At 36.0% G+C, this 16,372-nt stretch overlaps 1 protein-coding gene across 1 annotated transcript in view; it reads right to left on the reverse strand.

Moving 5' to 3' along the window:
• The window catches only part of LOC102853926 (sodium/potassium-transporting ATPase subunit beta-1-interacting protein 3-like), a 441,724-nt gene that overhangs the window by 182,132 nt on the left and 243,220 nt on the right, over positions 1 to 16,372 (reverse strand). Inside the window, exon 4 of the mRNA XM_006880529.1 lies at positions 9,190 to 9,387. Within this exon, the coding sequence (XP_006880591.1) occupies positions 9,190 to 9,387 (198 nt within the window). The remainder of the gene's footprint in view (positions 1 to 9,189; positions 9,388 to 16,372) is intronic.

Here is a 16,372-nt window from a genome sequence, read left to right on the forward strand (position 1 = left end):
TTCCTTGAAATGCATCCCCTGCCCAGATTGACAAGGAGAGATATAAAAGACTTGAACAGACCTATCACAAGAGTAAAAAATTGAAAAGCTCTGAAACTTTTAAGATGCCAATCACTACTCAACAAAGTTGGATGTTGAACACTGTCTTTGTGAACCGTATTTTACCACTTGAATTTGATGTTTCCCTAAAGTGTAGTTCCAAATTCTCAGAACCGGTAACTTATTTCCTCAGGGTACTTGGTTAGTGATTAAGAAGTTTGCTTAGCTTTGCCTCCTGTTGGCTGTGCTATACACATGGATGTATTTACAGTATATCTTCAAATGAATGGGGAAATGTCATCCTCGAAGCCTGTGGATAGTTATGGATATAACCTTTTTCATATAGTTATATCTAGTCTAATTCTCTGCTTACCTCCATATCTACTTATAGATTAATGTGGATAACATTGAAGGATTCTGTGTATAATACAATATGTGTTTGCATTAGTTGACTGATTTTCTTATATATCTTTCTTTGTCTTTCCTTTCTTTAGCAGTATTGTGATAATTTCTTTATTGTGTATTGCCTTTCTCTTCCCTAAACTTATTGTCAGTGATTTACTGATTGATCTTTCATTGTATACATTTTTATATTTCTGAACCCATTGAATATATTAAAACAAAACCCATTACTTTTAAGGAATTTCAACTCACAGTGACTCTACAGTACAGGGTAAAACTTTACTATAGCATTTCCAGGGCATAAATCTTTACAGAAGCGGACTGCTACATCTTTCTCCTGCAGTGGCTGATGGGTTTGAACTACTGACCTTTTGGTTATTAGCCAAGTAGTTAACCACTATGTCACCAAGGCTCTGTAAGTGAAAGTATAATCAATTTAAATTAACATTTCTGAACCAGTATTTTTAAAAGAAGTCTACTAGTGCATGATAGCCAAGAGAATGGAAGGGCAAAGTTGGCATAAAACGTGGAGGAGAAGCCATTCCAAGCTGAATGCCTCATGCTTCAAGGTGTAAGAACATGGAATATTTGTGAAACAACCTATCCTCTACAGAGAAGGCATAGTGAATGCTTTGAAGGAGGTGAGGGAGGGTGGAAGATGAGCTCATTTCACGACAAAGTGATGGACATAATTGACAAGTAACAATAAGAAAAGAGTGTGTTCATAATGGCACTTTATCATCTCTTTTATGGGACTGAGTACATGGTTGAGAGAAGGTGGTGGGAAGATTGGGAGCTCACTGGTCATTCTAGTGGGTGTGGAACGATGAGCGTATGAGGCACAGATGTGTCTGTGCCCAAGGAGAGGAGAGACTGATATCTAGTTGCCGACTGTTTATCTCCTACACGTTTTTCTATTACTCCTTCATTCTGCCACAGCCCTTCTTTGACCTCTGCCCTGATCTTTAGCTTGCTGTTGTTAGCAATTTGCAGGAGTCCCACTGGTGCCCCTTTATTGGAATACCTAAGAAGGGAGCAGAAGCAAGTAGCTGTGTGCACGTTGCTTGTTCTGGGAGGAGCTTCCTGGGCCTGTCTTGGGAGCACATGGTTCTGCAGGTACAGGTGGGCATAGGTGTTTGATATTGAGGTATATAATTCTTTATTGAATCAGTGAAAGATTCTAGAAAAATGCCTTCAAAATTAAAACGAGATTTTTTTTCTTTCATTTTTGTACTGTTGTGGTAACTAGGACTCTCTCTTTTTAAAAACTTCACAATCATCATCTGGAAAGAAAACATTCTAGAATAGCATCATTAAAAGACAGCTCTGATAACAGCATGGTTACATATTACAAAGTAAAAGTAACAAGATATTTTAAATCCACAGAGGTATGATACAATATGGTCCTGTATCTATAATGCTAGAGGATATAATTAAAAAGGCATTGTATACGAATTTTGTAGGTAAACCACTGTAAAATTTAAAAAAAGGAAAAGAAAAAAAAAACAAAGAGCATTTGAAAAGCACCAAACAAAAGTCATAAACCTAAAAATCAAGTCTACTGCTCTTATAAAGACTAAGGGAACTCCCAAGACTAAGGCCCTTTAGCATCCTTTGAATCTAGAACAAAATGCATGAGTGTTTTCCCAGGACTCATGTTTCAGTCCAACATTAAACAGCTCTATAAAGTGAAAACCATCATCAGGACATTAGCGAGGTACTCACTCTTTAGAACAATCAACCATACATGATCAAAAGGGCAACATTTTCTGAGAGATAAAACCCAGAAAGCAGGAAAGGATAGGTTAGAAAGAGTAACGAAAATGAGAATTACCAAGAAGAGGCAGGAAGAGTTGACAATTGTGGGTATTGTCCTAATGTCATGAAACAAAATGTTTATGAGTAGTTGAATGGAAAACCAATTTGCTCTCTTAACTTTCACTCAAATCACACCAATATTTTTGTTGTTGTTGCTGTTGGAGGTGCTGCAACATTTTACTACTTATTAGTAAAATTAGTACTATTTTCTTTTTAAAAAAAGTGAACTTGTAGAGATGGAAAGAACAAGGAGGAGGAAGGAAAACGTACCTCAGTAAATGAATGAATGAAATTCCAACTGTACTATAAATTTTCACTAAAATAAGAATTTTTAAAAAGAAAAAACCCAAAAGATATTATTTGATACTTGATTCCACTTTTCTAGCAAATGGCCCAAAGGACGGTATAGCATAGTTCTGGTATAGAAATGTACATTTTTAGGTAGAATTTCCTTTCATTAATAGATTTATTAGTCTTTATAAACATCAGCTAAAACCCTCTTGTAAATCCATATATATCTCACTGGTTATCCTATTTTTACAATAATGAACTTATACAGTATTCATTTTTATGTGCCTGAGTTAGTTTATTCAGTATAATGCTATCTAGCCTCCCTCAAGTTATACAGCATTTTTCAAAATTGTTGCTCCTAAGTGCTGCATAGTATTCCCTTGTGATAATAAACCATAGATTTATTGATGAACATCTGGGCTGTTTCCATGTTCCTGCTATTGTGAACAATGCTGCTATGAACATTGGTGCACACTTCTCCATTTGTATCTCAGTTCTGTTCACCTTGGGGTATATTCCCAGGAGTAGTATAGCTGGGTCGCAGGCAATCTCTATGCTCAGCTTTTTGAGGACATATCAAACTGCCTTCCAGGGTGGTTGTACCATTTCACAATCTCATCAATAGTGTATGAGAGTTCCAAGCTCTTCACATCCTCTTCAACATTTATTGCTTGCTGCCCTGTTAAATTTTTCCACTGGTACTGGAGTGAGATTGTATCTCATTGTGGTTTTGATTTGCATCTCTCTTATTGCCATTTTTTTTTTAGCATTTCTTAATGTGCCTGTTGACCAGCTGAATGTCATGCTCTGTGAAAGGTTTATCCATATTTTTTGCCCATTTTGTAACTGGGTTATCAGACTTTTTCTTGTGGAAGCCCTATAATACTCTGTAAATTTTCATTATGAAATCATTGTCTAAGAGGTTGATGCCAATTTTTTTTTCTGAGTTGGTTTTCTTTTCACTCTATCAGAAGAGGTTTTTGATGCACACAGGGGCTTAATTTTTAGAAGGTCCTATTCATCAGTGTTGTCTGCCCCTAGTTGTGCATTTTTGGCTCCATTTGTCAGCCTCCTTTTACCATATATGAGGCTTCCATTTTCTTATGATCTTTATGGTTTGGGGCTTTATCCCTAGATCTCTGATTCACCTTGAGTTGATTTTTGTATATGGTGTGAGATGTGGATCCTGTTTCAGCTTTATGCAAGTGGAAGTCCAGTTTTGCCAGCACCATTTGTTGAAGAGGTGAAACAACATTCTTAAGAACAATTAGAATCTTTTTATTCCATTGTCATCAAGTGGAAACTGACTCATAGCTGACCTGTTCTTATATTCCATGAAATCAAAACTAGTCCATAGCTGACCCTCCAGCAGGTGGTGGTACATGATAGAGTGCTTTGGTATCTTAGTATACAATGAAATATTTTAAGATAACATAATCTCCAGTTTTAAATGTAAATATTTAAACACATAAACTTATCACAAGTTTATAGATAAATTCTGAGAATTCTTATGGCACAATGGCAAAAGCACTCAGATGTTAGCTGAGAGTTTGGTAAAGAAAGATGCGGTAATTTGGTTCTACAAAGATTTACAGGCTGGGAAACCTTATTGGACAGTTCTGCTCTGTCCTAGACGGTTGTGATGAGTTGAAATTGGCTCAACAACAATGGATTTCATTTATCATTTGTAGAGAAGACTAAAAGGGGGGGTGTCATAAAATAGGAAAGACTGATGAAGATGTATTGGCAATTTAAAAGAATATTACACACAAGATCCAGTGAGAGAAACAATGTACGCAAACTTCGTAAGAAAAGCAGTATGATATAAAAATTTTACTTAAAAAATGAATATTACATATTTATCTCTTAATATGCAACCAAGACTGATCAGACGCTCTTTTATACCCCTGAAGAAAAAAATGTCTTGACATTGAGGCTCATCACTCTTCTTCTTTAAATGAGTGTCAAATTTGTCTCTCTAAACTGGAAGACTAAAAGATCTTTGACTTATTTTTCCAATTCTTCTTCAGTCTTTTCAGGAAATTATTTTATCACTATAAATTAAAAAAAAACCCAACAATTAGAGAGTAACTCAATACTCAAATTCATAGCTAATACTCCAGAAGTTTTTCTGAGGCTACAAATCTTTCTCTCTCCAAGCTTGTGGTGGGTTCAAATCACCAGAGAGATGCTGCCTTGGGAAGTAATGCAACTCCCTAGTACTACTACCCATGTTCTAAAGTTTCTCTAGAGCACTCTAGGTTAAAATATGCTCTAGAAACTCTTTTTAAATCTTTAGATATGTGCATTAAAGAACAGTGGCTAATAGATTGCATAAATAATTTAGGACCTGTTGATAGGTGCTGTCTGATCAAGTACGACTTAAAGAGACTCTATAAACAACAGATCTGAATCCTGTCCTATGCTGTGCCATCTTCCTCATCTCTTGCACACTTGCACCCATTGCAGCATTTTATTCACTCTTGAGGGGGATTCTGATCTTCCACTGTCCCTCAAACTTTCGAAGAATGATGTCCTGCTCCAAGGTATAGCTTCTCCTAGCAAAATGTCCAAAGTATGGGAAACTAAGCCTTGCCATCTTTGCCTCCAAGGCACATTCAGACAGCACATTCTCCAAGAGATAGTGATTTGTTGTTTTGGCTGTCCCTGGGTTCTTCAGTACTTTTCTCCAGCCCACAACTCAAAGGCATCAGTTCTTCTGTCTTTATTCATTGTCTAGCTTTCAGATGCATAGTAAGTGATTGAAAAGAACATGGCCTGAATCAAGTGCACCTTAGTCTTTAAACTGACATTATAAGTCCTAGGACTTTGGAGTGGTCCCTGAGAGCACACTTGCCCAATGCAATATGCATCCTATTTTCCTGACTGCTGGTACCAAAGATGTTGATTGTGGGTCAAAATAAGATTAAATCAATGACAACTTTAATATTTTCTCCATCTAGCCTGATGTTGCTGTTGTGGTTGTAGTTGTGTACAACAAAGTCAGGACTGGTCTTGAGCTGACCCTCAAGTGGTTCTCTGAGGCAAATAATCACATGGGAGGAGACTCCCCATTGACTGTGTGCCTTCAGGATTGCTGTGCAGCATCTTACCATCAAACCAGTGGTGAGGATTTTTGTCTTCTTGATGTTGGGATGCAATCCATAATGAAGGCTATGGTCTTTAATATTTTGTAGCAAGAGTTTTAAGGATCTTCTGTATTTTCAGCAAGCAAGGTTGTGTCATCTACATAATGCAAGATGTTGATACGTCTTCATTCAAACCTGATCCCATATTCTTTTTCATAGAATCCAACTTTTCAAATTATTTGCTCAGCATACAAAATAAATAGGTATGCAGAAAGGATACAACTCTGATGCATACCTTTCCTGATTTTAAACCATGCAGTGTTCCCTTGCTCTGTTTCAACAACAGCTTCTTGGTTTAAGTATTGGTTCGATATTAGCAAAATTAAGTGTTCTATAGTTCTAATTCTTCTCAATGTTAGCCACAATTTATTATGATCCACAAAGTCAAATGCCTTTGTACAGTAAATAAAACACAAAGAAACATTCTTTCGGTGTTCTCTACTTTCACCAGTGTCAAATAAACCAAGTCTTCTAGATTTCTCATTCACTATACTTTTTCCCAAAGTACGTTAGACAAAGCTTGGCAGACAATACCAAATGCTTTCTTCTACATTGATTTTTAGATTAGTCATATGACTAGGAAAAATAGAACGTATCATTCATGCAGAATCTTGATAAAGGTTTTCAGCTCATGGAATTTTTTACCTCTTAGAACCTGGCTGTCATGTTATAAGAAAACCTATCAAATTCACTAGAGAAAGAGAAGCCACATGCAGGAAGTTGTGAGTGACATGGTTTTATTTCTTGTAAAATTCCCAGTTGAATGATCCACATGAACCATTAGCCAACATCATGTGAAAGAGAAGAAACAAATGGTTTATCTGTGCTCAAATGCCTGATTCACATAACTAAACAATATAAGTCCAATTCTTTAAGCAATAGCATTTAGGAATGAGTTGTTACACAGTAACAGAAAGCACATACACAGTCTTCAGTTTGTGATGTTTATAAGTTATGATGAACTATACTTAAAATTGTTCACTCTTCCCTACTCTCAGGTACATATTATAGTCAGTTATATATACTACATACAATACATAGCTCTCATGCCTTTGTGGTAAGGAATTATGGTGCCTTTGCAAATGTACACAGTTTGATCCACTAGCTACACCATGGGAGGAAAATGGGCAATCTTCTTACATGCAATTTATTGCCTATGGAAACTTGCTGGAGGGACACCCATGTGTTGGTTCTAAACCACAACAATAACAATATACGATGTTTTAGTAAACAACATACTACGCTACTATTCTTAGATGTTCACTGGTAGATATTCCACGCTGTGATTTACTATTCTAATCACTGGCACATGATCTATAATGAAGTGAATGTCAATGTTCAATCTAGTGATTTAAGATATACTGTGCACACACCCAAAAGCCATCAGGGTTCTGACTTCATTGCTTATAAAACCGATGCTAACTTCATTGTATATCAGGCCTACAGGATGATCTTAGTTTTACAGTAAAATGGTTACCTGTAGATTTTTCTGAACTATATCAGGAGTATCAGTGGCTTTAAAATATGGACTCAAACAAATGCTGATTGCTTTTAATGTCAAACAGCAGATTCAGGAATCAGTGATATGTTGCTGCAAAAAAAGTATGCAGGAGAAAAAAAAGGAGCATCCAGATAATTTTCTCTAATTTTCTGACTTGAAATCTCCATCCCCACTGATTTTCCAGAAACTTCCACAAGTAGAGTCATTGTCACACTTAAAAAACATCTGCTTCATCCTAACTTTCCCTTAGGATTGTCATAGTCTGTATGCTTTTATGTATGCATATGTAGCCTAGTGGCAAGAAACTGCACTGCAATCCCAAAGGCATGCAGTTCAAATCCACCAGAATGATGGAAAAATACACACACACACACACACACACACACACTTGCAAGCTTATTTGTAATGCTGTAATGTTTCCAATTCCCAGAGCCAAAGAAAGATAAAATTAATGATAAAAGGCAATAATAATGGAGAAACATATGTTCAAGTCCTATCAGGATTAACTTAGGTTGGAGATTTGTAAGAATTGGACCACAGCAAAACTGGGAGACCCGTGTAGTAAGTGATAGTAAGGATTTCTAAAAAAATTTTTTTTTCTAGAAATAATTCCAAGGTATTTTCTTCACGGAAATACTTCGTTTCCATTTATTATTTATTTATTTATTTGTTTGTTTATGTATGTATGTATGTATGTATGTATGTATTTATTTATTTGCTTGTTTACTAGTGAAACTCTATTTCTTTCCTTTAATTCTAACTTTTGAAACTCTAATTGGTTATATGAACTGATTTGATTGGTTTGTGTGGAAAATAGGGTTAAGAATGACATCAGTGTACAATGACTCAATCTAAGTGCCACCTTATTGATTATGAGAGAAACAACATCCTTGATGTTGCTATATATCCTAAAAAAGTATTTAAAATTGTGCTCAAACTATTCCTGGCACAGTCTCATGGAAAGACAGTGGATGCTTGTACCTTCAAATCAACTATGTTTTTTCTTTTCAAATCAACTATGTTTTATAGTGACCAGATGAACATCACTTTGAAACCTTGCTCTTTTCTGTTCCATTCTCACCATCTTTGACATCCTTGTTTTTAGACAGCCCATTTGTAAATTCATTGTGTTAGTTCCCCTTGCTGTGTATCACCCTCTCTTGTGTTGACACTCTATCTCTCTCAACATGATGTCTTTTTCTAAGGATTATCCCCTCCTGAAAAGAGAGTAACTTGTAGAAATTGCCAGCACACAAACCTTCTGTGGTCCAATCCAGCTATATTTTCCTTCTCTATTTTTCCATATGAGATTGTACCTTAAAACTAAGTTTTTAGGCACTAAAATAACCCTCTGGAGGGATTTGTTTTTCAAAGGAATAAGTATTTGAAACGCAAGACTTACTAGATTATTAAGCAGTCATTTCTTGAGTGACGAGTGACTACACCAATAAGCCACTCGATCTGAGTTATTATACCTTTTTTCTCTATTGTTTGTTGCTGTTGTGTAATGTAGAGTCAGAGCCAACCAATAGTTGACCCTTCAATGGGTTTTCAGAGGTAGTTAAGTGCATAGAAGGAGATTGCCCATCCTTCCCCATGAAGCATCTGGTGGATTTGAACATTGTGTCTTTGGGATTGTAGTTTAGCTTCTTAATATTAGGCCACAAGAACTCCCTTATTGTTCATTAGAAGAATAATTTTTTCAGTAGTAAAAGAAGTGGAATAAATTAATTTAATGGATAATGCACCTTTCTAGGTGAATGATAACAACAGCTTTCCTGTTCTGAAAAAAAAAGTGTTCGGATGCTTTGAGGGAAAAAATATGCAACCAGTTATTAATTATAACTATTGTTAGTTCCATCATTTAAAAGAAGTTCTCTTTTTTACTTACAAGCTGTATTCAGCAACTTTGTGTGGAAGGAAGATTTAGATATAAAATGTTGATTAAGGAAGGCCTTGGTTAGACAATGACATAAAAATGAAACTTACAGAGAGCAGTATTTGGATGGCACTATGGATGACCTCCAGGTACTGGAAATCGACCATGCAGCCCGTGACGGAGACATATGTGTAGTCATCCATCATCCCGTGGGCTGATGGGGGCAGCACTCTTCGCACACAGCCAGGTCCATGCTCCCTCCACCATGACCGATGGACAGAAATGTTGAATGTCATTAAATCTGTATCCTGTTTCATCAGGAAGACAAGAAGGGACAGAAAAAAACATCTATTATATAGCAACTTTCACTTTGATTTTAGGAAGAATTAAAGATGAGTGAAATTGTTGAAACCATTTCGATTTCAAATTAACCACAAATAAATGCAAATAGCTATATGAATAATATACTAACAGGTTGTAATTATTCAACCTAGAAGAGCAATACATTACTTAATATTAATATCTTAAAGTTCACACTTATCCAAGATCCAGTGATGAGATCATCAGCACATGCTTGTTTTAAGAACTATTTTGTTCATTTTGAATGCTTTGTCTTTATCCTTTTATTGATGTATTTTCATGATCCACATATCATTATGAGCTAACATTTATTGAAGGCTACACTCATGTTCTTAGTGCTTTTCATATATTATTCCTACTCTTCATTAAACACCAATCTCACAATCCGACATTCTACAATTATGACAATAGTAAAACAAGATTTTCTGTGCAATTATTTTGCAGATTAATGATATGACAGGCACTAACAAAGGTTGAGGTAAGACACCAGAGCAATGCTGAATGTAATGGTTAAAACTATGCACCAACTTGGTTGGTTCATGATTCTTAATAGTTCATCATTATGTAATGATGGAAGTTGGCAGTTGTATAATTATGTAGTCACCCTCCACTTTGTGATCTGGCGTGATCATCTTGTACAATGCCAATTTTCATATACTGATCTTGTCTTTGAAAAAAACATTCACATATCCTTTCATTTTTGGTTGATGCTACTATCAACTCACTTTTACAGTGGGAGACTGAATAATTCATGCCCTTAGCTCTGTTAGGCTCCCAACCTAAAAACAAGTGATTCAAATTTATCAGCTCTCCCTGAGAGAAAAATGGGCAATGTCCCCCTGTGTGTTACAGTCTGTGAAAGTCCACTGAACAGGCAGTTATCATTCAGGTCTGACTCCATGGCAATGAGGTACAGAGTTAGTTAATTCTTGGCATCTGAAAATTTTACCTTGTAAAAGAAAAACAAAACCACAACCAAACAAACCCAACAAAAACCCAACCACAAAAAACACAACACAATAAACTTGGAAGGTGAGGTTAAATGAAAGACCTTGGGGTGGCAGAGTATCTGAAATTACATGGATGGGCTTTAAATGTGATCACAAGTATCTTTATGAGAGAGAGGCAGAGGGAGATTTGATACCCAGGTGAGAAGGCAATATGATCACACAGATACTGATTGAAGTGATGTGACTACAAACCAAGGAAAGCTGAAGGTAAGTTGAAACTGAAAAAAACAAGGACAGACTACTTTCTTGGGTCTTTACAGGGAACACAGGCCTAGAACACCTTGATTTTAGCCCAGTAAAACAGATTTTATAAAAGGAATATATGATTAGACATTACTGGCATGACAAGAGTTCAGAAAAAGAGTTGCATAGTAAAGTGGTGGTGGCGGTGGGGGGAAACCTGTCTAACAATGAAAGAACTTTTTTCCAAAGGAAAAAAATAAACCAGGGGAGAGGGGAGACAGGGAGGAAAATGTGCAACAATGAATGACTGGAAATCCAAGTTCTTTATAAACTTTGATTAAACTCTTAAAAAAAAAACCCACCAGATTTTAGACCATAGCCTTTAGAATTGGGAGAAATTAAATTTCCGTTAAGTTATCAAGGTTTGTTTTCCAGGTTTTTTCCTAATTTGTTTTACAGTTTAAGGAAATACCAACTGGCATAACAAATTAGAAAAAGAAATGAAGGAAATGAATATATATATATATATGATGATAAATTAATTTGCTTAAGGTAGCAAAGCTTGGCAGAAGTAGAGTCAGGATTTGATCACATTAAATCTGTAATTTTAGATTGACTCCATACATTGTCTCATCTCCTGATGCATTCTCTGTCTTAATCACCTTACTCTTCCTTACACCCAGAAGTAATTCTCTAGCCAAAGGAACTAGGCCTTTCCTCCAGAAGCGTAAAAAAGACCACCAAAGATAATCAAAGAATAAAGACACACTTTTCTTTTACCCCACTACAAAGTGTCTTCGTTTTAGTTATCAAGAGAAGCCTTTTAGTTTGCTAAAACCAGGTGGATGAACAACACAATGCTTTTGTTACAAAATATGGAAAATTTTCATATATTATTAGCTATTAACTACACGAAGCAGGAACAAGACTATATGATAATGTCAAAAGGACAAGGGATCTGTGGACCCACAGGGAACTGGACTTTCAGGGAAACTATCAACCTAGTAGTGGAGTCATCATTATTGATTTCCCAGCCTCCATTCTGAACAAGCTCTGAATCATCATTGCCAGGGTGCATGTTGGAAAAGTCTGAGAGGTTCCAAATCTGTCAGTGACTGCATAGCTCGATGCTCAAATTTGCCTCTACGTCCTCATTTCAGCAGCCCAGGATACATCCAAGAGCCCAAAACTGAGGTTGAGACTATGAAAACAAAACAAAACAAACGAGTGGTTTGAAATACAAAAGCTATGAAAGATTTAATGACTGAGATATCACTCTAAGTCACCACTCTAAGAACTCTTTGATCAAGGACAACAGTGTAACGTTCCTTTGTTATACTTGGCTGTGTCTGGTAAATGCATAGTACGATTAGAAAGAATTCAAATTCACTTTAGTAGGCAAAAAGAAATGGAAAAGTACACTTTAGGTGTTCCCGGCTTAAAGAATTTATAGTAAAATGATGGAAAAAACATTGCATTATATCGTTAATAAAGCATTTGACATTTACTTATTTATTTTTGGTTATTGACTCCCTATATTTATCATTCAGCTACCTTCACAGTTAGAGAATTTTATTGATAATAAAGCATTTTACATAATTTCTTTTTTGGTTGTTGGTTGCTTTGGTTGTTAGGTTGCTACACATATCATTTAAAGTTGCTCCCTGAAGGGAAAAATATTATAGAAAATAATTGCTTTAGCTAGTAAATTCAGTTTAACACAAAGTAATTTAGCTGCAGGCAAAGTTCAGAGAGGCACACTGGCACCTCCTTTTCCTGGTCATTAGATTTAATCTCTTACAGCTAGTTTTGATCACTACAGAAAAACTTATTATTTCCTATCTTAATAGAACTCATTATAATGAACCAGCATGAACTCAAAATTCATGTCAAATTGCTATTCTTTAAGCATTCTTACAGTGTTCTTTTCTACTGCAAGATGGTTAAGTTTCGTCCAACATGGGTTTGACTCAAATTTATGTTATTTAGATTTATGAACTACTGACATGTATCTACTGCACCTATATTATCCCTCAACATAATTCTTGCTTGATTTGTTGGCAATAGACTATATTAAAAATAATAAAATTCTTTGTAATGAACAAATTAAACTTTGAATGAATATATCAATAGCATCAAATCATACTTAAATTGAATATTTTTATTTGAATTTCTTATAAAATTTTATCTTAAATTTATGTATTGTCTTTTCCTGACAAAAAGAAAACTATATGACATACCTCAATTTTCTATACATAACACATGCAAGTGCAAGACAGATAACTACAATTTTGATTTTTATAAAAAAAATACAAATACAAAAGATGCTTATTGTGTCATATCAAACTCTATAGTTTGAGACTTATGGATTAATTCAATAGTGTAATCTTAAAATCAATTTGAAGTGGCACAAGCAAGGGTCATTCCACTTTTACTTATTGCAAAGTACATTATGAAATAATTTAAGCACACAGTAGTTAAGAAGACTGACAGTTTAGATCTTTGCCAAATTTAGAATGTAAAATATAGACAATGATATTTGGAGTTAGGCAATTATATGTGATTTCTATACCTGGAGTAAATCTGACTCCTGTGCATACCATCAGGTGAAGTCTATGTGTGTAGTTGCCATTTATGTTTCTTATAAAAGGCATTTGTAAGGAATAAATCATTGCACAACATTCTATCAGTTTATCTCCAGCCTCATTTCTGTCACCAAGTGCCTGTTTTCTGACTACTAATCCTACTTCTTGTTCCCAGTTTTTGCATTCTAGTTATCCACTATTAACAGTAAATCCAGGTTGCATGTTTGATCAATTTCTGACTGCAAAATTTGGTAGAAATCATCTATTTCCTCTCCTTTATCTCTGCTTGTTGGTGCATATATTTAAATGATGGTGGTATTAACAGCTGTAGTAACTGTGTGGATACTATTCTGTCACTCACAACACTGTATTTCAAGATGGATCTGGAAATGGTATTTGCAACTATGAACACAATCCTGGTTTTCCTCACCTTTTCATTTAGAGCATAGTAGATTAAATGACTGTCTGATTCAAAATATACCATCTCATCTCACCAATGCCTAGTATGTCAATATTTATGCATTTCATTTCTCTCTTAACAATGTCCAATTTTTCTACATTCATGCTTCTCATATTCCATGTTCCAGTCACTCATACCTGCTTGCAACTGTTCCTCCACTTTTTTGTTTGCCAGTTTGAGGACTCTGCCTCAAGTATCATATCTGCTAGTCTAATCTAAATACACAGGAATCAGATTGACTAAATATATGGAAAGAATCATTGGAGAAGTTCAATATCAGTTGTGAAAATTTGGCCAGGTGCTGACTGAGGAATAGATCATTAACTACTCTATCTGCAAGTTCAAACTGAAGTTAAAGAAATTGAAATAAAATCCACACAAATCAAAATATGACCTTGATTCTATCCCCTCTGAGTTTAAACCATCTCAGGAACAGGTTTGAGGCTTTTGACACTAACGACCAATGGCCAGATGAGCTGTGGGAGGGTAGTAAGAATATTATATATGAAGAAGGCAAGAGGTCAATACGAAGAAAAAAGACGAAGAAAAGACTGATATAGATGTTGGAACAGACTCTGAATATTTCACTAGAGTGCCAAGAAGTCAAAGCAAATGGAAGAAACTAGGAAGTTAAACAACTGAACAGATTTCAAAGGGCGGCTCAGGAAACAAACCAAAGTATTATAAAAATTAGCAAAGAGCTGGAGTCATAAAATCAAAAGGGGTGAATGTGCTCAGCATTTCTTAAGTTAAAGGAACTGAATAACAAATTCAAGCCTCCTGTTTTAATACTTAAGGATGCTATGGGCAGAATATTGAATTATCCAGGAAGTATCAAAAGAAGACAGGAGTACATAGAGTCCCTATCCCAAAAAGAATTGACTGACACAGAAGAATATCATGAAACAACATACAACCAAAGGCAATGGTGATGAAGGAGGAATTTTAAGCTGCTCTGAAGGAATTGACATAAAACAATGCCCAGGAGTTGATGAAATATCAACTGACATATTTCAACAAACAAATGCTGTTCTGAAGGTGCTCACTAGTCTGTACCAAGAAATCTGGATGATAACCACCTGACAACTGACTAGAAGAGATCCATATTTATTCCCATTCAAAATAAATGTGACCCAAGACTGTGAAAATTGTCAAAGGATATCATTAACATCACATGAAAGCAAAATCCTGGTGGAGATCATCCAAAAATTATTGGAATAGAACATTAATAGAGAACTACGAGAAATACAAGCTGGGCTTAGAAGAGGCCGTGGTACAAGGGTTATCATCACAAATGACAGATGGATCTTGGCTGAAAGTATAGAGTACCAGAAGAATATTTGTATGTGTTTCTTTGGCAATTCAAAGACATTTGATTCTGTGGATCACCACAAATTGTGGCTAACCTTTAGAAGAAAGTGATTTCCAGAACACTTGATTGTGCTTATGTGAAACCTATACCTGGACCAAGAGGCAGTTGTCAGAAAACAGCAAGGAAACACTGCATGGTTCAAAATCAGGAAGTTAGTGCATCAGGGATGTGTCCCATCTCCATATCTTTTCAACCTACATGCATAGTAGATTATTTGGGAGCCTTGGCTTTATTAGGAGAAATGTGGCATCAGGATTGGAGGTAGACTCATCAGCAACCTGCATTATGCAGATGACAGAACATTGCTTGCTGAAACTGAGGAGGACCTGAAGCATTTGCTGTTAAAGGTCAAGGACTACAGTCTGTAATATGGATCAAAGCTCAATATCAAGAAAATTAAGATTCTTACCACTGGACCAATCAGCAGAACCATAATAGATGGGGAAGAGATTGAGACTGTTAACAATTTCTGTGTTTGGTTCCACAATCAGCATTCTTGGCACCAGCAGTGAGAAAATCAAAAGACTAATAATATTAGCAAAATCTGTTGTCAAGAAACTCTCTAGAGTGCTAAACAATGTCAATCAAGAAACCAAGGTGCACCTGATCCAGGACATGGTCTTCACAATTACTTGTGATGTTACAGAGATCTAAAAAACGACCAAAGTGGACAGAAGAAGAATTGATGCCTTCGAACTGTGGTTCTGGAGAAGCATATTGAATATAGAATGGATTGTTAATAGAACTAACAGGTCTTTCCTGGAGAGGATAAAGCCAAGTTGTTCCTTGGAGGCAAGAATTTTGAGGCTCCAACTCACACACACTGGGCATGTTACCAGGGTGGAACAGTCTCTGAAGTAGGATATCATGCTTAGAAGGGTGGGGTGCAAGAGAGGGAAACCCTAGATGAGATGAATTGATACAATAACTGGAGTAATGCGGGTAGGTGTGTCAAAGACAGTGAGATTGGCCCAGGCAGGCTTCAGAGCTACTGTGCCTTAGGTCACTATGAGTCTTGGTCAACTTGATGGCACAAAAAAACCCCTCAATAACAACATAGAGTGGAGGAATGGCAAAAAAAAGGAAAATCCTCAAGAAGATGTATTAACATAGTTGTTGTTGTTGTTGTTATGTGCCGTCAAGTCTCTTGCGACTCACAGCGACCCTATGTACAACAACCCTAAACTCTGCTCTGTCCTGTGCCAATCACACTGTCTCTGACATTCCCATCCTGATTATCCCAGTTACTAAATCAATCCACCTCATAGAGGGCCTTCCCCTCCTGTACTGTCCCTCCACCTTCCCATGCATGATGTCCTTCTC

Source organism: Elephantulus edwardii, unplaced genomic scaffold (genome assembly GCF_000299155.1).
Source record: "Elephantulus edwardii isolate Elephantulus edwardi_28Jun2011 unplaced genomic scaffold, EleEdw1.0 scaffold00008, whole genome shotgun sequence".
NCBI lineage: Eukaryota > Metazoa > Chordata > Mammalia > Macroscelidea > Macroscelididae > Elephantulus > Elephantulus edwardii.